The following is a 24,038-nucleotide window of genomic DNA, read 5'->3' on the forward strand; positions in this document are numbered from 1 at the left end:
AAATTTTTCTAGATAAAATATCATAGATTAATTATTCAACAATTTTTTTATATTCATTTCAGAAGAATAAAAAAGTTAATTATTTCTTTTTTATAATTCAATTTCTATAAATCTGAATAAATTATATCATTTAAAAAATGACTTCATACAGAGTAAGAACATGGTACGTGCAAGGTTCACTGCGAAAGTTGTATCATATTGTAACAATGATTTGGAAGTTTAATCGGAATTGACAATGAGATAAGGATAAGCTGGTATTTTTACAGTTAGTTGAAGTGATTTTGGCCACACCAGTCGCCAAATCACGTGACTTCATATAAATTGTCTGCCAAGAGGAATAAATTATCGACTGCCACGTGAAATTTTAATTCTATTAATAGAAATGATTACAAAAACTGAAGATAAGAAGTTTAGAATTCATTCATATTTTCAGGGTTTTAATGTCAACGTGATATCGGTGAAAGTTTTCCAGAAAAAAGATGACTGTTTAAACAACAATTTAACCAATGATAAAAAACATGGAAAAGTACTGAGGATCTTTAAGCAAATTAAGCTTAGTTGATAACATGAGGAAAATTTTGTTTCTACAAAACGAATTTGATGCCGCAATTTTATTCTGGTTGATAAGGAATTGACGTTCTTCACTTAAATAAAATCGAAAAAGTTTACTATATTAAATTCAGAGTGAATATTAATTATTCCAAGGTGGCCGTTTTTATCAAAGAAAAACATTTCCGGTTCGCAACAATATCAGGGCCATCGGAATTAAAAAATTCGAACAGTTAAATCTGACAATTTTTTCAGTTAAAGATCAGAGCTGAACTGCAAATTAAAGTAAACAAAGTGGAACTCTTGACTTTGAGCGCTCAATAACTTATATTTGAAATGGAAGCAGTTAACAATGTTTTGCAAAACGCCAATAAAATACAATTAAACAAAATATTTAAAAAACAAAAGCCAGCAAGAAAAAACATTGAAAACTCAAAATTTGCCCGCCTTGAACTCTAAATTTTAACGTCTGTTTTGTTTTTAATTTAAAAATTGAATACTTTAGTCTGGAATAGTATTTGAACAGAATTTCGATTGAATAAAATCGTTTAAATATAAATCTATTTTTTTTAAATTGGATGATTTTGAATTGTTTACTTTTGAACAAATACATAATGTGCTGTGAAATCAAGTATTACATTATTTTTAAATAATCTAAAATCCTGCTGTAAAATGTATTGTTCCATTTTTATCATTTAAAAGATTTAGAAATGAAGTTAACATTTAAAAAATTCGAATTAAAAGAAAATTTAATTGCATTATGATTTCCTGTTCACAAAAAATTTCCGGTTGGCCGGCCTAGTCACCCGGTGTATTTACTCGTCTTAATTTCGTAAGATAAGAAATGACAAAAATTCAAAATATTATCATCAAAAGGCAAAACACCAAAAAAATATGCAACGAAACATTGTTTAAAGGAATGTTATTTTCATTTTAGCGGCCGAGAAAATAAGTAACTCAATTTTTACTGCAGAAACTAGAAATCCCAATGAATATAAAACGAATCTTTGATCAACCACAGGAAAATCCAGATTACTTACATAAATAATGAAATTTCATTAACATATCTAGTTTCCTGCTTGCAATATACCTCAAATCACATAAAAAAATGAACGAATAAAGTAATATAAACACCAAATTATATGAGTGTGAAGCCCCTTCACCTTATACTTTGAGGTGATTTCAGAAGAAAACTTCAGTTGGAAAATTACTTAAGATATATAGTGATTTTCGTCAACTGCAAATTTCAAATATCTAGAGAGAGAAAAGCATATCAATTATGTAAACAGGAAATAAAATTCCGAAAGGAAGGAACATCAGAAACAAAACAGAGGACGAAATAAAATCGCATTTCGGAAACATGGGGTGGATAACGATCAGTTTCGAAAATTGAAGCACAATATGTTTCGAGGGGGAGAATTTTGCTACCATCTGGATAGTCCGTGAAAAATAAGGGGCCTTGTGCGGGGAAGGGGGGGACTAGCAAACAAGGATAGCAAGGTGACAAGAGAACGGGATGTTGAATGCGTCATGGAACCCAACCCAACCCGAGCGCAATCGTTGTACAGAAGCGCAGCGTAAGTTCACAACGGGCGAAATGAGAAGAGGGGAGGGAATCCAATATGGTAGCAATGAACGGATAGCACGTGTCAATCCTGGCAAAGACTGCGTAAAAGGGGTATAAAGACCAGATAACATACGAAATGCGATTTTATTTTCGGGAAAATTGACTGAAAAAAATCTGAACTAAAACTGCATAGCAAAAATATTTACCATCGGCCGGCTGCTGGAAGTTGACGTAAGCGTATCCCAACGAGCGTCGAGTGATCATATCACGACAGACGCGAATTGAAAGTACAGGTCCAGCCGACGAGAACTTTTCGAAAAGCATCGCTTCGGTTATGTCCGAGTGAAGGTCTCCCACATAAAGGCTTGCCATCGGATAATTCGGCGCTCCGGGATTCATTTTGGCTGTTTGAAGCCAACGTTGCTGTAAATCTTATAGTTTTCAGCTTCCTCGTGGCTGCTTCCTCGTTCTGGCCTTGCCTTTTTCACTCTTCGTGGCTCAACCACGTTTGTCACTCTTTCTTCTAACACGCGTGAACGAAAATCAACGAGAATAATTCACTTTGTATTTTTGTTCCACACCTTTTTTATTTTACCTCAGGTTACGCGGTTTTCGGCTACGATTTTGCGATTTTTTTGTTTTGTATTTTTTTAAAGTTTTTATATTTTTTTTGGATTTTTTAATTACTTATAAGAGAGTTAATTCACGACTGGAGGTGGGTTGTGTGACCTATTTTGTGGTAAAAAGGAGACACAACCTCACGTGAACACAACTCTACTCGTAATGAGGAAGAGGCACCAAAAGTAGTCCCCTCAAACCTTATATATGCCACGTCACACCACAAGAGGATTTTCATACGCCGAGGAAAAAAGTCCTACCACGTTTTCCGGTTAGTCTGCGCTGTGCTGGGATTTTAGATTCAGTTCGCGCATTTGCAAAGCTTCGATCATGGATTGGCTACGGAGGCACGCCAAAATTCAAATTACAAAAACGAGCAGTTGTATTCAATAATTCTTTGCCTTATATCATATGTAAATATAAAAATGATACCTTTTTTTGAGCAGTTATCTTTTGTAATAATTTTAACTATCGTTTGCCCTTAAATAAGCCACAATTTCTAAAATTTCAGTTGAATGAAGTACCGCGCAAACGCCACATCATTTCGCGGTTTATTCTTTTCTATAAGGCTAATTAAATTTTCATTTTATTGAAGTTTTTAGTTGCACAAAGAGTTCACTGTTTTTGGCTGTGTTACACAAAATTTTGCACTTTCTAAAGTCTAACCAAATGGAGTTTAATCCATTGACTCTAGTAGTTTATACGAGAATGATGTCGCACTCTGATGTCGGACATCATAGTTTTTTTTGCGGGAAATTTGAATCATTTTTCCAATTGCATTAGAATGGTTCTTCATTGATTTTTTTTTCCAAATTGCAAAAAATTTGCACGCTCATTGAAATTTAAAAAAATAATCTCTTACAACAAAAACTTATTTCAAAGTGGAACTCGATTGAATTAAAAACTTTGCACGTATAAAATATAAGCTTTTAATATTTTACAATTCAAAATGTTTGAAATAAATGCTTTAAAGAGCAACAGTTAAAAATCGTTTAACTTTTGTAGATTAAATAGTTCAAAGGTTTATGGTATTACATTTCACAGTATTAAACATAATAATACAAAGTGCCCCCCTTTAAGTCATTACAAATTAAAAGAATAAAAAAATTTCCTCTTCCAATTCAGAACAAAATTACAACAAACATAATAATAAAAAGGCCTTTTATAATTCATAAAAAAATGAAAACCAAAAGTTCCCCTCTTCCTCCTTATATTCCGAAAAAAAAGATTGAAAATAAAAAATTCTCCTCTCCCTTCATCACAATAAAAAAGCTAAAAAGAAATAATAAACTCTTTCTATTTGGAAAAAAATCTTCACAATAAAAAAATTTTCATCTTTCAATTAAAAAAAAACGTTTCTTCCCTTCCAACTTAAAAAAAAAACGCTAAAAATATCCCTCTTTCTACAAGTAGAAAAATTTCAAGAGATTATTTCCGCGGATCTGCTCCTTCATTTTTTGTGCGCTTTGACGCAAAACTATAAGATCTCGCGACCCATGCTTTTAAAGCAACGGCCGTTGATTTAAGAACATGGGTCCCGAGATCTTACTTTTCGCGGAAAAGCGCAAATAAAATCAAAGAGCAAATCCATGAATTAATCACTTCAAAATTCTCTCTGTGTACTAAAAAAAATTAAAATAAAAAATTCTTCACGCAAACTAAAGAAAATGTTAGAAAGAAAAAAATAGCCTTCCAACATAATAAAAGTTATTAAAATGAAAAAATTCCCTTTTTCAATTCAGAAAAAAAAAAATTATTAAGAAATTTTTTCTTTCGACTACAAAAAAAATGTTGGAAATAAAAATGATCCTTTACGAAATTAATGAAATATTGGAAAAAAAGTTTCCTTCCTTCAAACGCGATAAAAATCATAAAGATAAAAAAATATTCTTCTAATGCAGACAAATTAAAACCAATATTTCCTTACATCCAACTTCATATATATATTTTTAAATGAAAATGTCCCTTCTTCGAATCATAAAAAATCGAAAACCAAAATTTTATCCCTCGCAACTCAATAAAAATGTTAAAAATAAAAAAAAATTTCCTTCTCCAATTCGAAAAAATTGATTTTTAAAAAATTATTCACCTACATCCCAATAAAAATACTAAGAAGAAAAAATGTACACTTCCAAATTATAAATAAAAATCTTAAAAATACAAAATTTCCATGTTCCAATTAAGAAATAATGAAAAACCAAAACTTTCTTTCTTTAACCGAATACAACTGCTAAAAATAAAAAAATGTCCCTGTTTCAATTCGAAAAAAAATTAATTGCTAAATTTTCTTCCCTTTCTTTTAAAATTAGTATTGTGAATTGCAAAATTTTTTTTTTACATCAATCTTTTTAAGTCGAATTTTGTAATTTTAAGCCATTTCAAATTGATAATTATTCATATTATTTACAGATAAAAATTTAACACTTTCTCTTACAAAAAAAAAAAAAACATTTTTAAAATTATTTTATTTTTGCGTTAAACATGGAATCTTTTAGATAGCTGCAATATTAGAATAGGTTTCGAAATTGAATAAAAGCGTGCAATTATAAATCTATTAATTTGAAATTATTTTTAAAATTTAAATAATTTATAAAATTTCAGTCGGACGTTTTAATTTTATTCACTACTAAGACTTACGATTTAAAAAGGTCACAGTTCAAATTCTAATGATTTTAATATCTGAATGTTTAAGCCTGCAAAACTTTATTCAATATCATTTTCCGATTTTTTCGGAATTACAAAATTACAGGTAATTTCACGCTTTTGCGGATTTTTTGGAAAAATGCAAATAATTCTCCCTTGAAAAATGTATATTAATGTTTTTAATTAAAGATTGAATTGTCAAATTAATTAATTGATTAATTAAATTTAAATTATTATTAAAATATTTATAAATATATTACATTTTTAATTTTAAAAAATGTATTGGTAATTTATTAAATTAAATAAGTCGTAACAAAGTAATAGTTTTGGAAAGTATTTTTGGAACATTTTTAATTACCTATAATTATATTTTTTCTAATTATATTCAAATAATAAAATTATTCTAATTTTAATGAGGTACTAATTTATCTGATTTTTCCTTTTGGAACTGCTAATATATTCAAATTCTCGCGCGGTTTGACGTCATCGACGTCATAAACATCATTTCTCGAGAGACGTCGGCCATTTTTTAAAGTTGTCCGAAGTGGAGCCAGTCGATATTCATCTGGTGCTTTTTCTAAAAATTAATTGGATTTAATATATTTAAAAAACAAATTATTGCAAGGATGGCTGCCAGAAATTTAATTTTCGGTATTTCTAATTATTCTCACTCCTTTTTACACAGGAATAATGCTCATTTTATGTTTTATCACTGTGCAAAGTGATCTCGAACATTTTGAGTTTAGGAAAATACCCTTACGTAATTAATAATTATTTTCTTTTTTTTTAGGAGAAAGCTTTAAAAAATGGGCTTACCAAGCCTCCCGATTCAACCAATATGGTAAGTCATACATTTGGTGTAAAAATATGCGTAATATCGATAATATTGTAAATTCAAAACAAATATAACCTCTCTTTTCCGTAGAAATTATTTCTTTATTGCGAAGAATTTGCCTGAGGTTTTCGTAAGAATTATTTTTTTATAAATGATAAAAATCGGAATTCAAATCCTAATGATTGAGTGCTATTCTTCAGATCGTGATTATTTATTATTATTTTTTTTTTTGAAACTGCAGTGTAAAAAATACAATATTAGATTTGATATTTGACATAAACATCTCTTGTAGGTATTTACCCACCTTTTACTGATTTCTTTATTTTCATGTAAAACATAATTAGTTTATGAATATGCCAGCAATTATTGTTTCAGAAGAGCTTATTCTAATAGTGGTAACTTCTTTAAAATTAGTATGCCGCAGGCTGGCTTTCAGGGTGAACAAACAAAATTAATTTACAAAATTCTCTGATGTTTCCCTGACCAATTTTTCTTTTTCCCTGTCCATCAATATTCAAAGACCAGAATTTTAATCTATTAAATTTTTTAACATAGAATCCATTATAAACGGAATGAAACAATTTTACATAAAAAATAAAAAATTAAATTTTATTTTTTGAAACCAAAACATGACTTTTTCACCATGAAAGACGAATTTTTAATCCAATAGGAAGCATTTTAAACAAAGAAGGATTACTTTTTTAAAAAATAGTTTAATTTTCAACCAATCTTTTAAATTTTCGCCTCACAAAGATTGCATTCTGAACCAAGTAATTGAATTTTTTTAGAAAGTAGGTTAATGTTGAACAAAAAATATTGAATTTTCAATACGGAGGACGAATTTTCAACCAAATAATTCAATTTTTACAAAAATAGTTGATATTTGAACTAATAAGGATTAATTTTCAATAAAAAAAAAAGAAAAGTTACATTTTCAGGAGAAAAAAAATTATTTCCAACAATAAAAAAAACTAAATTTTAACCAAAGAGATGTGTTTTTAACAAACAAAAAAAAGAGGATATTCTAGCTAAGAAGGTTAGTCTTCTATCAAAGAGATGAATTTTTAACGAAATAGTTATATTTTCAACCAAATAGATGACAATTTATACACTAAAAAATGGATTTTTAACAAATTTCTTACACAAATTTTGGCACACTTATCCACGATCATGAAATAATTTCAGGTAAAACTATATTAATAAAAATTCGAATAAAAAGTTTTGTAACTTTTTTTAAACTTTTATAAAAACATAATTTTCGATATTCCCTAATTTGGCCACTTGTTCATTTTCCCTGACCATTATTGTTTAACAGTCCCAGAGTTTTAATCTTGCAACATTTTCAACATAGAAATAAAAAATTTCAATAATAAAATCCAACTATTTTTGGTTAAAAGTTATTTTTTTTTTGTTGGTTGAAGTCTACTATTATATTTTTGAATCTGAATTCATCTCATTTGGTTGAAAATTCGACTACATGGATAAAGAATTTAGGATGTTATTCTTTTGTTTAAAATTAAACTGTTTTATTATTAAATATTAAATATTAAATGTAACATTGTTCGTTCGAAAATGAACAGGAATTGAATTAAAAAACCGAGAATTTGATCGGAGGAAAATTCGTGCTGGGCATATGAGTGAAGATAATTATCGTTTTTATTTTAGTATAGGGAGTTTCGGTGAAGAAATATTATTTAACTTTAGCAGGGAATTTTTTACATTGAAAGGGAATTTTTTTAAAGAATTAAAACTAGGATTTAGAAGATAGGAGTTTGAAACGTCCCTGTTTCATGTCAAAATTAGTGAAAATTTAAAAGATCCATCTTCCAAATTTTAGAAAAAGAAAGTACTTCAAATAGTTTTCAGAGCAGAAGTAGTACTTCGAAAAAGAAATATTTCTAAATTATAATTTAATTTTTTTACATTTTACGTTGGGAATTTACCCTTTTATCTTGAAAATTCAATTTTAATTGAAAAATCATTTCTTTTTAAAAATTTAACTACTTTGTAGAAAATAAATTTTTCAACTATAAATTTAACTATTCTAGTACAAAATTTAACTATTTTCTGAAAATCCGATTTTTGTTTGTTAAGAATCAGATTTTTAACGGAAATTTAACTATTTTATATTTGTTTGAAATTTTATTCTTTTTTGGATGTGAATTCAGCCGTTTGATTGAAAATTGATGTTTTTTATTAAAAAATAAACTATTTTTTGAAAATTCATGTAGTTTGTGGAAATTTCGTCTTTTTTATAGAAAATTAATCTTATTGTTTGAAAATTCATCTTTTTGGTAGGTAGAAAATTCAACTATTCCAGTTTAAGATTCATTATTTTATTTTAAAATATATCAGTTTGGTTTAAATTTAATTGTTTCAACTGAAAATTTAACCGTTCCACTTTAAGTTAAAAATGGAACTTTTCTAGTTTGAAAGTTTGGATGTAAATTTGTCTTTTTTAAATTAAAAATTCATTTATCTGGTTGGGAATTCACATATTTTGTTTTTAAAAACTACTTTTTTGATAAAAAATCGACTTTTTTGGTACAAAATTATATTTTCCTTTGAATTTTTATCTCATTTCTTAATTTTTTTCTTTTTGGTTGAAAATAAAAGTATTTCAGCTAATTAATCATCATTTTAGTTAAAAATGGATCTTTTAGGTTAGAAATGAATTTATTTGGTTGAAACATAAACTCTTTTGTTGAAATTTTTTTTTATTGGAGATTCACCATTTTTATTAAAAACTCATTTCTTTGGTTAAAAAGTGAGCTATTTGATTGAAAACTTCATTTTTCTTTGGTTGAAAAAGAACTTTTTACTGAAAATTAAACTTTTTTATTGTAAATACGTTTCTTTTTTGCTTGAAATTATTTTTTTTCTTCAGCTGAAATGAAAATACTATTCTAGTTAAATATTTCGTAACTTTAGTTCAAAACTAATTTTTTTGTTTGCAGATTAATTTATTTACTCAAAATTTAATTATTTAATTTTTTGTTGACAAATGATATTTTTTAGTTGAATATTGAAAATTATTTTTTGTTTGTTGAAAGTTCAAATATTATGTATTTTGTTTAAAAATGGTGATTTTCGTTTCAATATTAATCTTTTTGTTTAAAATTAATCTTATTGTTTAAAAAGTCATATTTTTTATCAAGTATTCAAGTATTCAGACTGAAAGTTTAACTATTCCACTTTCGGTTAAAAACTCGCGCAGCCATGATTATTTCACAACAGCGTATCCTAATAAAAATTTTTGTAACTTTATAAAAATAGAGTTTCGCAGACGGGCATATATCTGGGTGGCTATAAAATTTAATTTTCAAAATTCCCTGACCAATTTTTCATTTACCCTGAACATTTTTATTCAAAGGCCAGAATACTAATCTTTTAAGATTTTAAAAATATAATATTTTATAAACGGCAAAAACAATCAAAGACACTAGTTTTTAACAAAAAATAAAAAGGAAAACTTTCATGATGAAGGCCCACATTGAGAGCCGAAACGTTGAAAATAAAAACAATGTTTTTTTTAACAACTAGAAGCGTTTTTCTTTCGTTTTAATTGGACCGTAAGACCAGAGAAATAAAACCTTATTAAAGTTTCAAATTATAACAGCTGTCGAAGGAAAAGGAGACACAACTTGGAGTCTGGCTCGAATATATTGTTCTAGATCATTATATTATAAAAATTGTATGACTTCCTTATTTTTAAATATTTCAATACTTTGAATTAAACAATCTGATAGATAAGCTTTCAGTCTAAACATGTCAAAATTAAATTATTTCAAACTGGAATCATTTAAAATTAATCAACTTTGAAGTAAAAGCATTTAAAACAGAATAATTTGATATCGAAACACTGAAAATGTTTTTTTTTCTTTTTAAATCTTCCAAAACTGTATCATTTGAAAATAATTGTATTTTATAGTTTGACAAATCATTAACAACCAATTATTAGTTTAATCATTAATTTTAACGTGTAATGGCTATCATTTCCTAGTTTTTAACTGAAAGCCTGGATATATAAATTTCCATATGTTAATTTTTTAAATAAAAAAAAATGGACCCTAAAAACGCAAAAATTGTGGAAAATTACTTTCAAGCTTAATTCTTTAATAATGTATAGTAAAACATTGAAAACACGCTTTTGTTCTTGAATAAGCATTTGAAATTAAACAATTTTAAAGTAATATTTACTTAAATTTGTATACTTTCGAAGAAATAGTAGCTGAAAATTATTGAAATTCAGAACAATGGTACAATATAAATTCATAGTCTTAAAATAGAAAATTCAAATCTTTTAATGCTATTTGGTTGAAAGTTGACCTACTTCGTTAAAAATTATTTTTGCTTTTATTGAAGATTCATCATTTTAGTTGGAAATTCATCTCTTTGATTGAAAAATCGTTTTTTTTCTCTTAAAATTAATTTTGTTACTAAAAATGGAACTATTCTAGCTTTCTGTTGAATGTCAATATTTTTTTGTTCAAAATTCAACTACTGGGAAGAAATTTGTACTACTTTGTTAACAATTTATTTTGGGTAAAAGCTTCATCATTTTAGTTGAATATTTATTTGTTTGATTGAAAATTGAACTATTTTGTTGAAAATTAATTTTTCAAACTGAAAATGTAACTATTCGGTTTTTTGTTGAAAATTTTATCTCTAAGTATAAAACTCTACTGAGTATTTGATTGAAAATTCATATATTCTGTTGAAATGAACTTTTTTGTGTTTAAAAATTAATTTTTGTAAATAAAAAATTAACTACAGTAAATTCTGAACTGAGTTTTTTAGCATGACGTCATGGGAATTACCACAACTTTTTTGAGAAAATGTTCTCAGCCTAAAACTCACAAATATACGAAAAGTAATAGTTGTCGTGTGTAAAATCTATTTTTTCAATCATGTTCCATTCTTTTGTCGATTGGCAGCCTTTTAGTGTCACGAAATAAAATAAAACATCCAAAATTTGAGGTTAGTGGCAGTCTAACCTCAAATTTCGGACAGTTGCTTGTATTTCGTCAAACTGAAAAGTCTCCAGTCAACAAAATGATGAAGAAATAGAATTCCGAAAATGCATTCTAAACTTGATAATACTACTAAAAAAAAAACCCAAAAAAAAGCTTCCACTTGCAATTAATTAACATCGTGAAATTTTGGGTTGTCGAAGAATTGAACTCGTACTTCGGGGCTTGATCGAAAAGTGTCAAGTTTTTTAGGGATTGAAGAGAAGTGTCTACGATATAAATCTCTACTAATAACTTTTATTTTGCCCCCCCCCCCCCAGCGCCCCATATATGATGCAAGAAACAAAAAACTACTTTTTTAATTATTATTGTTAATTCTCAGAAATTTCTGTCTTCTTTTTTCATAAAATAATTACTAATAGACTATTTGCATATCTCCCATGAATTTTTAATCCATTCTTGATTGTTTAAATAAATGTAAATTATTCAAACAATTATTCATACTAAAAAAAAATCGTATTTTCTGAATTAAATGTAATAGTTGGTCGTTGTTTGGAGTAGTAAATTGTGTTAAAACATTTTGCGATTGTTTGAACAATTAATCACTTTATTTTTTAAATTTCTAAAAATTGAGCCAGAAGTGTCCACTTTTTTCTCAAACTGGTAACTTGTGCTACTTTTTGCTGAATAATTATGTAATTTTGGTACATTTCTTCTTATGTCTAACAAATTTCTATTTGTTTGAACAATTTTTATGTACTCAAGCAGTTTTTTCGATAACTTAAAAAAAAATGAAATAGAATAGATGTAATTATTTTTCTGTCTATACAGTCTATAGAAATAATATACAAACCATTTTTTATTGTTTTAACAAATATAATTTTTTTCAGCAATTTTTTAAAAATATTTTTATATCGTATTTTCTGAATTAAACATAATATTTAATGATTTCGGGGAGTAGTTAATTCTGTTAAAAACGTAATGTCATTGTTTAAACAATTTTTATTCTTAATCCATCCATACTCAATTTGAAGGAAATTAGAAAAAGAACAATAATTAATTTAAGAAACAATGACGCAAAACTTTTAGCAGAATTTACTCCTCAAAATGATTCAAGTTGTGTTTTATTAATAAAATACGATTTAAAAATATGTTTGAAAAATAATTGTACAACAAAATTATATTTGTTAAAAAATGAAAAATGGTTAGTATACATATATTATTTCCATTCATAATATAGTCAGAAAAATAATTTTATGTATTCTATTTTATATTATTTTTGCAAGTTATCGAAAAAAACTGCTTGAGTGAATAAAAATATAGGATACCAATTCAAGAAAAAAGTGGACACTTCTAGCTCAATTTTTTGAAATTTATTAAAATAAAGAATGATTAATCGTTTAAATAATTACATCATATTTTTGAAAAAATGTAGTACTCCAAATAATGACTCAATTTTACATTTCATTGAAAAAATCAGATGTTTTTACCCTTTCCGGGGAAAAATAATGGTTCAAGTAAGTTACGTTTATTTAAACAATTAAAAATTGTTTTACAAGTCATGGTGGATATTCAAGTTGTCCATTTCTAATTATTTTACTTTTAAAAAATTGCAGAAACTACTGAAAATTAATAACAATACGTACAAATGTGTAGTTAATTTTATTTTTGGGGTTATATTTGGAGCGCTGTGGGGGGGGGGGATTATAGGTAAAAAATAAAAGATATTACAGTGATCCCTAGAGATAGGGCGCCTGGTATAGGTCTTCCTAGAATTGACGCCGCGTCGAAAGTACACGGAGAAACCATCGACATATAGAAATGGACCGGTAATGCTGTGGGGAGAACGGTAATGGGCTCTAGAGAGAGAAAAAACATATGAGACGTAGACCTATCTCTTTCTAAATAAAGCTGATTGGTCGAGAATATTTTCGTTGGGTGAAGTTTGCCGCAGCATAGGACCGTGCTTTGTGTCGCGAGTGCCACAATAATGTGACTTTTATCATCGCACTTTTCAGAATTGATTTATTTATAATTTATTTAATTATAATTTATTGTAAATAAATATAAAAAATGGTGGCAGCCTGTGTAGTTTGTGGGCGTTGTCCAGACGTTTACATGGGAATATGTTTTCATACGTAAGTAAAGTTATTGAATATAGTAAAATGAAAAATGTTCCAACAAAAACAAAACCTCAAAATATGAAGTTTTGTACCTATGCAATACAAATGATTATTTTTTATGTTATAGAAATATTGTTCAAATTTTTGACAGTTTTTACATTATTTTTGAACTCACAAAACGATTATTATTGTAGCATTTTCAATGCAACTTCAAGAAGAATTCAAGGTTAACAAGTTTTTAAAATAATCTATCTGAAACAGGTTATTTCACATGAATGTTCTTTAAAATTCAATTTATTACAACTACAAATTTCTAATGTATTGTTTATCTTTTTTTTTTTTTAATTAACCATACAGAATATTTAGGCAATACCCGGGGCCACCAAGTCACTTGATAGAGTCCTGAAATAGATAAAGGCAGGTCTACGTCTCATATGTTTTTTCTCTCTCTAGAGCCCATTTCAGTTCTCCCCAAAACGTTACCGGTCCATTTCTATATGTCGATTGGAGAAACTCTAGTTCGTAAAATTTGACATTATAATATTGATATTTACAAAAGTTCGATTGCAATTTGGGATATAGCCGAGAAAATAGTATTATTGCCGCAGCCATACGAAGAAATACATTTTCCATTTCATTTATAAATATACTACAAACCTAATAATTGCCATTTATAGTTAGAAAAATTCATATTGTTGATAGCAGATTGAAGTTGGAAGAAGTGATATTCACAAATTAAATGATAAAACCGTAGTTGCAATAACTAGCACTTAAAATAACATAATTTTCAAAGCAGGAAAGAAAAATTACCATTTTCAATGGGAAGGTGCAATGAAAGGAAAAACAATTGAATGTAGTGCTTCGTGATTCAGTACCAAATGACGTCATTACAGGCGCCGAAGTTCATGAGGATGATAAAATTCCTAAACTTTATAATTTTTTTCATCACAGGAAAAAATCTCCGTTCTGCTGCCCCGTAGACCCTTGTCCAATTCCCGCCAGGGCTGATTTCTTCTAACAAGGTTTTTTCTCTTTCAGCTTAGAATAAAATATAAATATCTAAGTGTATGTTTAATGTCTAAAATGTATAGTGCGTGAGGTGAATGCGAATTTATTTTTATTTTGCTCTTTCGACCATGGCAGCTTTTCCTATTTTCTATGGGAAAAATTAGAAATGCGTAGAATGAACATATACAGAATGTCTTTACTATTGTGTTCTGTAAACTTCGCAGTCTGTCCTAGGGATTATAGGAAGTTTCTTTTGGTATAAGTGCAATTATTGAATAATTTATTTTACATTTCAATAAACATAGTAACTTCGAGTTTAATATTCACATTGGTAATTCTTGCAATAGGGACTCTATCCTGGCTGGCTATTGTATTGTAAAAATAAATATTATACTATCAAATTTTATAACTGAAAGTTTCTTCGTGTAGGAGTAAAAGGAGCTACGCGGGGTGAGCGGCGGTCGCTCAGACGTGAACAAACCAAAGCGTTTTCTATGAAATGGTCCTCTAACTTGGTAATTTTCTACCAAGGTTAGCCTCAAAATCGGCCCAGTCTCAGAGTTTCACTGTAGTGTCGTTTTATTTTGTAGACACTGCCCTTCAATCCTCAAAAAACTTGTCACATTGCGATCAAACCCTGAAGTATGAGTTCAATTTTTCGAATATCTTAAATTTCACCAGGGATTTGGAAGTGCCTAGTGGCACGTGCTAATATTTGAATTTTGAAAAAGAAAATACGGATTTTCTTTGTCCAGAAATGGAACCGGGGGTGGCGGGATACTTGGCCTGTAGCTCGAAAAGCATTTTTTGGACACACTCGTTTTTAAATAATTTATAAAGGAATTATTATAGCGTTTCCTACGATTGCCTTATTAACATAACAGAAAAACGTGTATGCCTTAAGTTTTTCGAATAAAAAAATGTCTTCCAGATTACAATGATGAATCTGATTGTCAAACGATGTGTGTACGAAAATGTATTTCTTCTAACGAACACTATAATTACCTAAATTGGAAAAAGTAGCTGTATAACAGATATTATCCATTCGTCTTAATTCATATACCAATTTGTATAATCGCATAATATAATTATTTCTCAATACATACTTGCTAAGGTATGCAATATGCAAGTACATAAGTACAATGCATAGGCAGATTTATTCTCATCGTGAGCGCTCTATTGAGAGGCAATGCTTCGAAATCTCCCTCGGTCAACGCGGAGGCTAGAAAGTGGGGGGTAACGTTCGAGTGCAGTTGAGAAGGCGCTCTATTGAGAGGCGCCCTGATGAGAGGCTCGACTGTAACTTACTTTTACGTTTAGAAGATTTTCTCCAAAAAGACCTATGCATTCCTACATCAAAATGTACCAACTATACTAATCTTCCTGACGGCTGACATTTTCATCTATCCTTCCATGACCCCCACGTAATGCCACAAAACTCATCATTCCGCGAAATATCTGAGTCGGTTTTTGATGTTATTATATTGATGTTTAGTTGGGAAATTGTCATACGGCAACAAAAACACTTAACAAACACTAATACTAACACGACACGTCTTTCCGCTTCCAACAAGAGTCGCAAACGTCTATCGCCCCTTCAAGTTGAGAAACTGCATGGCCCATCAGTTCTAGGACTTACTAAACTGTGGAACTCTGGGAGTCGGGTGTATTTATGATAGTATTTATTGATTTCAAATAGACCCGCGCTTTTCGGCACACGCGTAGTGATGCCGTCGAGTGATCTTTCCCGATATCGACACGATCTCGAGTCGATCCCAGTCTCCGGTATCGGATTTGCATCATGTCGGTTTTAACAACTATTTTCAACGTTCATTCAATTTATAAATATTTTTAATGAATAAGAATATATTTTTTAGTATGTGGTAATATTGCACTGTTTATTTAAAAGGAGCAAATATTAATCAGACATTTAAAAATGAACAACTTAGATTGCATTCTACTGATTCTTCAAAATTTCAGAGTGCAAATTTTTGGAAAAATAGTTGAACTAAAGACGAAAAATGTTGACAAACAGACGATATCGTTGGAATATTCTTAAATTTCCAACCAAGAAAGATGAATTTTTTACCACGAGTAATAAATTTTAAATCCAAAAGACTAATTTTTAACAAAATAGTGAAATATTCTATTAATTATATGAATTTTTAAGAATTTAGTGATACTTTACTTCCTACAGTTGCATTTAAAAATCAAATATCTACGATAAATTCTAAATAAAAACCCCAATAGTTGAATTTTCAATAGAAAATGGAATGGTTAAATTGTTACTTAAAAAAGTAATATTTAACCTGAAAAAGAGTTTTCAACAAAATATTTAAGCCCCTCAACCAATCAACTGAAATTTTAACCTTATAGTACAACATTCAATTAAATACTTTAATTTTATACATAAGAACTTAAGAAAACTCATATTCCACAAAATACATACATTTTTAGAGAAAGAGGTAAATTTTCAATCAAGAAGATAAGTTTTATACCAGAAATGAAACGGTTACATTTTCAATTAAAAAATTAATTTTCTACTTCAAAAAGAACGATCTTAAAAAAAATGTTGCATTTGTAATTCGAGAAATTACTTTTCAAATAAAATGATAAACCTTGAACTGCAATAATTACATTTTTAAATATAAAATAAATTTTAAACCAAGAAGTGCGTTTTTAAAAATTAATAGTTGAATTTTTCAAAAACAAAATGAACTTACAACAATTTACTTTAACTTCAAAACAAGGAGTTGAATTTTCAACCAAGACACTTCACTTTACACCAAAAAGAAAAATTTTCAGAAACGATATGAATTATCAAAAATAAAGTTAAATTCGTAACGAATGTTTAATCGAAAATCAAAAAGTTCAATATGTTAGAAACGTTATTATTTAACCAAAAACACAAATCATAAAGAGAATAGTTTCAATTTTCAAACAGAAAAATTAATTTTCATTTAATTATATAGTTAAATTTTAAACTGAAATAGATAAATTTTGCAACTAGAAACCTGCAGTTAACTTTTCACTTGAGAAAATTAATTATCAAACGATAAAACGTGTTTTCAAGAATGTAGTTAAATTTTCAACAAAAAAATCAATTTCCAAAAAAAGGTAGTTGAAATTTCGAATGAAGAAACAAACTTTTGCATTCAATGATAACTCTTTAACGTGAATTCTTGAATGTTCAGTTATAAAACACATTTATACCTCAAATTAACAGGTTTTCAACCAAATAGTTACATGTTTTATCAATATTATTATTTATAAGAATTATTTTATATATTATTACTTAATTGATTATTGTTCTCTTGCCTTTGTTTTTTACAAAAAATTAAATTTTTATCAACTAATGATACTCTAATTCCCACGGAAAAAATGATTTCTAATTGGAAAAAACTAAAAAATCTAGTTTTCAGCAATACAGTTCAACTTCCAATCCAACTTCTGTCAATTAAACTCTAGAATTTTCAATCAGAAACATGAATTTCCAACCTAGTATTTGTATCTTTAATTTCACTGAAAAAGCTCAATTTTCAATTCAAAACGGAATAGTTTAAATTTTAGTTTCAAAAATTAATGAAAATTATATGAAAATACGATTTAATTTTGCTTAAAAACGCCGAAAATGTACATTTGTTTGTATAATTTGTTCTTAAAATTAACAAATGTTAATGTATAACTACATTTGTTGAATATAATTTGAGCAAGATCAGATGAAAACACGATTTATTTTTGCTTGAAAACGCCGAAAATGTGTATTTGATTGTATAATTTGTTCCTAAAATGAACAAATGTTAATGGATAACTAAATTTTTTGAATATATTTTAAGCAAGATTATATAAAAAAAACGATTTAATTTTGCTTAAAAACGCCGAAAATGTGCATTTGTTTGCATAATTTGTTCTTAAAATTAACAAATGTTAATGCATAACTACATTTGTTGAATATAATTTGAGCAAGATCAGATGAAAATACGATTTATTTTTGCTTACAAACGCCGAGAATATGCATTTGTTTATTTAATTTGTTCTTAAAATTTACAAATGTTAATGCATAACTACATTTGTTGGATATGATTTGAGCAAGGTCGGATTAAAAAAACATTTGTTTTTGCATTTAATTCACAATTTTGATGGCCACGTATCATGCAAACAATAAAAGCAAGCAATTGTACACCAGGAATATACATTAACAACAAATATGCTTAATGTAGATTATTTGTTATTAAAATCTGCTAATAACAATAACTTTCGGAAGATAACATTTTTTTCTTATACCGCTTTGCATTGAATCAAAGTGATCTGAAGTATAAAAACAATGGTTTTTACGGGAATGAAACATGAAATGTAAAAATTCAACACTTTGCGCTATTTGCATTAAGATAAAAATTAAATAAACAAAAAAACAAATCCACTCTCAAGTTCTTCTAGAAAATTTAGTCCTGAATTTTCAAACAAGAAACTAATCAAAAATCGGTGCATTATAGCGTTCTATACATTATTTTGTACCTCGTTTTTCATTTTACTCTACTGTGAACCGCTAGTCGCTACGTCACAGACACACATCTGGCGAAGGAGGATTGAAAACCCGACACGATCCGGAACCGATATATCGACTTTCGGAGCCAAAGCCGAGCCGAGAGAAAACCGAGCACGGGTATCGGAAACACGATCCCGACCCGAGATAAACTCGACGCGATCCCGACCCGATCACGAGACAGTATCGTATCGAACGGCACCACTAACACGGACATTTGAAAAAAGTTGCTTACAGCGCCCTCATCGATACAAGGCCAGGGCAGCCAAAGAACTTCGCTTGATAAAAATAATTTGCGAATCACGTGAGAGGTGGCGGCTCCTCAATATTGGACGAATTTTCTACAAAATACAACAGTCAAATTAAAAATGATTCTACCTTACAAAGTAAAAGTCGACCATTTCCAAATTTTGAACGTTTCAAATAAAATTTTTTTTAATTTGACCTGCTGAAAAATGAAAAAACAGTTGAAAACTTTCGAAAAAACATTAATAACTGAATATTTTTTAATTAGCTCTCCAATTTACCAAGCCCCTTTCTAAATTAATTAGAGAAAAAAAATGTTGTTAGAAATAAAACCATGCAAGAATTAAGTATTCAAAATCGAAATGTTTTAAATTTAATAATAATCCATTTCTTTTTAAGTGATTAAACTCCAAAATTTAAACTTGCAATCATAATAATATTGTTTTGTATTTTTATCTGATTATTATTGAAAATGCAATGTTTCCCATCAGCTATTTTTATTTTCTGTTTGGAAATTGTAAAGGCAGATTGGTGAATCTAATGTTAATATATAACTATTTAATATATTTTCAGGCCTGTGGCATGACGATATTCTTTACGAAAGTCCTCCAGTAGCTGAAGCTTTGCGTCGTTTACCGCAGCACATTAGAGATGAACGCAATTTTCGAATTGTACGCGCGATGCAACTGAGTTGCCAAAAATCTATCTTACCCAAGGACCAATGGACTAAAATGGAAGAGGTAATTTAATTTAAACATCGAAATATAACATTATTATTTAAAATTTAACATCATACCAATGTTTTTCTGAATTAGCATTACAATTAATGTTTTATTGCGGCTTTAAATCGGAATTTAAATTGCCATTCTTGCACGTTTCAACTCGCTTTTGTTGATCTCCACGTAAAAGCCTAATAGGTATTTTAACTTTCTACCGCTCATGGACGCTGAGACGTGTCACCCTTGGATGTTTACGGCGAGTTCGCTCTTTGAAAAGACAGTACCGCATTGTCAATTTTACATATTTCTCATGTATTACAATTCTTTGTTGGTTTTGTTAAATTGTATATTCGCCTTTCATTTCAGTTACCGTCGAATCTCCAAATTTAACTATGTAGCTAATTTTACTGAGGGGAAGATGATGAAATAATAGCTTTCTAATTTAGCATCAAATAAACCCTTTTTATCGCGATAAATGATCGGAAATTTGGGTATAAATGGAACATTTATTCTATTGCAGGATAAACGCTACCTTCAACCTTACATACATGAAGTATTGGCAGAGATTAAAGAAAAGGAAGAATGGAATAAAGAATAGGAGAGAAGTATCAATTATAGTATAAAAATACAATAAATGCATTACGAATAATCCGTGACTTAATATTTTCATCGGGTTTAATGTGAGATTTGTTACAATCTTCGTGTACATATAAATAAACATTTCAGTTTTAAAAAGAGCAAAGAGCCTAATATGTCTTATTTTAAATATTTATTTAAGATAATGCCATTTTATCGTTTTTAAACTTTTGTTTTGAATTTTGTCATTTTTAGTTCATTACAAAGTTTAAAAGATTCAACTTGAATAATAAAAAAATTAATAAGGCTAATATCGTTATATTTATCTTTGAGATTATCTGATTACGAAGAACCTGTATAAGTGAACTGCGTAATAAAACATTTAATATAGATTTAATATAGATTTTTTTTTAAATTGAAGGAAATGAGAATGTGATTGGAATTTTCAAGGCTTTTAAAGACAGATGCGAAATTGAAAGAAATTTGTAAACAATATAAGAATTAAGTTTCTTGCAAGGAAAAAGGTATGTTCTTAAATTACGTGTCTAGTTTACAAAATAGGCTTCAGTATTATATAAAGAGGGATAATAGTTTCCCCTGATTGGTAAAAACTGGATGAAAAATTTTCACCACACGTGTATACTAAATTATACAGGATGAGCTTTGAATTGAGCAAATCTTGTGTCATCATGACACGCGCATACTCTAATTGATAAATAATTGCTGTTGCAAAAAAACTTTTACACTTAACGGTAATTCACACAAAATGATTGATAACTATTTTGTTTAATGAAGATTTTTTTTATTAATTGCACAATTGGAAGACTGAATTATAAAAAAAAAATTAATTTAAGGTAAATAATGTGAGTATCTACGAAATTTATATAAATTTATATCCTTTTATTGTGGCACTTTTAATAAGATCACCAAAACCTTTACGTAACGTCTAGAAAAGGAAGAACAAATATTTCAATAGGACGTATGTATCAAGTCCTTGAACGAATGCGCTTGCGACTCCACCTGACAAGTTTTCCGGCAACACGCGGCTGACGAAAATCGAAGTGAAGTGGTACCAAGTTTCAAACTTTCCTGGATCAGATTTCCAAGGATATCCTTAACAATTCAGGTAATACCATCTGATAATAAAGTTTTTACTAAATTGAGAAAAAACGAATTAGGAATCATCGTTTACGGAAATTTCATTATCCAGAGACCTTGAGAAATTTTTCAATTCGAATTATCAAGGGGTCGTGGAATAATGATTTTCTATTCATTATTTTAGACTTCATATTCTTTCTTCTATTATCCCCTTTTAAAAAAGAATTTATCTTTTTTCACAGATTTTAAGAAACTTCCCCTTTTTCTCGTTTTTTTCGCTTGAATGAGAACTGAATTAAATTAATGGATCCCTATAAGAAAATCCAACTATTTTTGTTCAGAATTCATCTCGTTTGGTTAAAAATTCTACTATTTGGTTGAAAATGTTATTCTTTTGTTGAAAATTCTACTATTTTTGTAGAAAATTCATCTTTTTTTGTTCAAATATGTAGTTTTTGATTAAAAATTCATATTTTGGGTTTCAAATTTCAACTGTTTTTAGAAAATTCGTCTTTAGCTTAAAAATTCAGCAATTTGATAGAAGTTTAAATTATTGAGTTAAAGTTAACTTTTTTGTTTAAAATTCATATTTTTGGATTGGAAATTCAATTGCTTTTTAAAAAATTCCTCTTTTTGGTGTGACAATTCATCTTTTTTTGTAAAAATTTAAACTTTTTTGGTAAAAAATTCAAATATTTGGTTGAAAATTCTGGTATTTTTTTAAGTTTCGTCTTTTTTGGTAGAAAGATAATCTTATAAGTAGAAAATTCAACTACATTTTTGTTAACTTAACTATTTATTTGAAAATTTAACTATTTGGTAGAAAATTCTTTCTTTTTTTTTTTAAAATTCGCATTTGTGGGATGAAAATTAAATTTTTTTCTAGAATTTTCGTTTTTTTTTGGCTTGAAAATTCAACTGTTTTGTAACAAATTCATCTTTTTAGCTTGATAATTCAACAATTTAGTTCAAAAATAAACTATTTAGTTCAAAATACATTTTTTTGATAATAATTTAATTTTTTTCAGAAAATTCGTCTTTTGGTCAAAAATGTAAAGTATTTGGTTAAAAATTCTTGTATTTTGTTGAAGTTTCATCTATTTTTGGTAGAAAGATAATTTCCTTGTTATAAAATTCAACTACTTAGTTGCAATGTCAACTATTTATTTGAAAATTTAACTTTTTGGTGAAAAATGAACTTTTTTGTTGAAAATTCATATATTTAGGATTAAAATTCAACTTTTTTGAAGAACATTCGTCTTTTTGGTTTTAAAAGCCATCTTTTTCTAAAAAATGCAATTATTTGGTTACATTTTTTTATAATTTGTTGAAGTTTTGTCGTATTTAGTAGAATTTTTGTAACTATTTGGTAAAAAGGAACTTTTTGGTTGAAAATTCATATTTTTTGGATTAGAGCTCAACTTTTTGGTTCAAAATTCGATCTTTTTTTGGCTTGAAGATTAAAAAAATTAGTTAAAAATTAGTCTGATTCGATAAAGATTTCAAACTTTTTATTAAAAAAAAGTATTTTCTTGGTCTCGAGTTCATCTGTCTGGAAATTTATTTTTTAAACTAAAACTTTAACTGTTTCACTTTTGAATTAAATTTTATCTTTTTAGTTTAAAATTCAACATTCTGGTTAAAAATGAATTAATTTGGTTAAATATCATCTTTTTCATTTGAAGATTTAACTGTTTTATTGAAAATTCTTTTTATTTTTAGAAAATCAATCTTATCGCCTTTGTTGGTTGCAAATTAACTTTTTTGTTAAACATTCAAGTTTCTCCTACAAAATTCGTGTTTTTGGTTGAAAATTCAACTATTTTTTGTTGAAATTAAAACTATTTTGTTTGAAAATTGTACTATTTGGTAGAAAATTGATCTTTTTGGTTTGAAAAGTCAACAATTTGATAGAAAATTCAAGTATTTGGTTAAAAATTAACTTTTTTCATAAATATTTTTGTGTTGAAAATTTAAATTTTTTGTAGGAGATTGGATTATTAGGTTAAAAATGCATATTCATTTATTGAAATTAATTTTTTTGTTGAAAATTCATCTTTTTTGGATTTAAACGTCTAGTGTTGTCCAAAATGTTCGATTTTTGGCTTGAAAGCTCAATTCTTGTTGAAAATGCAGTACTATATTTCAATTTAAAATCTTGAGAGTTTAGAGCGTTTAAAATTAAGTTTCGTATGGCATATACAATTATTGAATTGGAAAGATTGTATTACCCTATTATTCCTTTATTATCGCCAATAATCACCCTATTTCTCCTGTTTTGAGAGAATTTCAGGTTGTGAAGTCTGTTATTTTCGAAATTAAATTTTTATCTAGCTCAAGAATATTTTTGACAACAGACTATTATAAAATTCCGAATCTGGCTTTTATGTTTGTATTCCCATTCTCTTCTTGATTAAATCAAAAAGGCAGGGAAGCTATTGAAGACTAGTTTTTTTCTGGGTTTCGTATAGTTTTTCTGAAAAAAAACTCTTGATTCGCGAATTTATTCAATTTTGACCTTTCGATGCAGGATGTTATTA

At 27.9% G+C, this 24,038-nt stretch overlaps 3 protein-coding genes across 4 annotated transcripts in view; 2 read left to right on the plus strand and 1 right to left on the minus strand.

Annotated features, from left to right (window-relative positions):
* LOC117168008 (polyadenylate-binding protein 4-like) overlaps positions 1–2,910 on the minus strand; it is a 12,607-nt gene extending 9,697 nt beyond the window's left edge. For both annotated transcript variants that reach the window (XM_033353322.1, XM_033353321.1), the window contains exon 1: positions 2,323–2,910. In XM_033353322.1, coding sequence (XP_033209213.1) covers positions 2,323–2,515 — 193 coding nt within the window. In that variant the 5' untranslated portion in view covers positions 2,516–2,910. The remainder of the gene's footprint in view (positions 1–2,322) is intronic.
* Positions 2,911–5,894: 2,984 nt separating this feature from the next.
* LOC117168009 (cytochrome b-c1 complex subunit 7-like) lies at positions 5,895–20,563 on the plus strand. The gene is made up of 4 exons (XM_033353323.1): positions 5,895–6,028; positions 6,168–6,218; positions 19,679–19,845; positions 20,345–20,563. Exons 1-4 carry the CDS (start codon positions 6,004–6,006, stop codon positions 20,420–20,422), a joined length of 321 nt encoding a protein of 106 aa, XP_033209214.1. The 5' UTR covers positions 5,895–6,003; the 3' UTR covers positions 20,423–20,563.
* Positions 20,564–21,455: 892 nt separating this feature from the next.
* The window catches only part of LOC117168320 (sodium-dependent phosphate transporter 2), a 30,420-nt gene continuing 27,837 nt past the window's right edge, over positions 21,456–24,038 (plus strand). The window contains exon 1 of the mRNA XM_033353895.1: positions 21,456–21,526. The gene's annotated coding sequence lies outside the window, so the exon portion shown is untranslated. The remainder of the gene's footprint in view (positions 21,527–24,038) is intronic.

This window comes from Belonocnema kinseyi, chromosome 2 (assembly GCF_010883055.1).
Source record: "Belonocnema kinseyi isolate 2016_QV_RU_SX_M_011 chromosome 2, B_treatae_v1, whole genome shotgun sequence".
In the NCBI taxonomy this organism is placed as follows: domain Eukaryota; kingdom Metazoa; phylum Arthropoda; class Insecta; order Hymenoptera; family Cynipidae; genus Belonocnema; species Belonocnema kinseyi.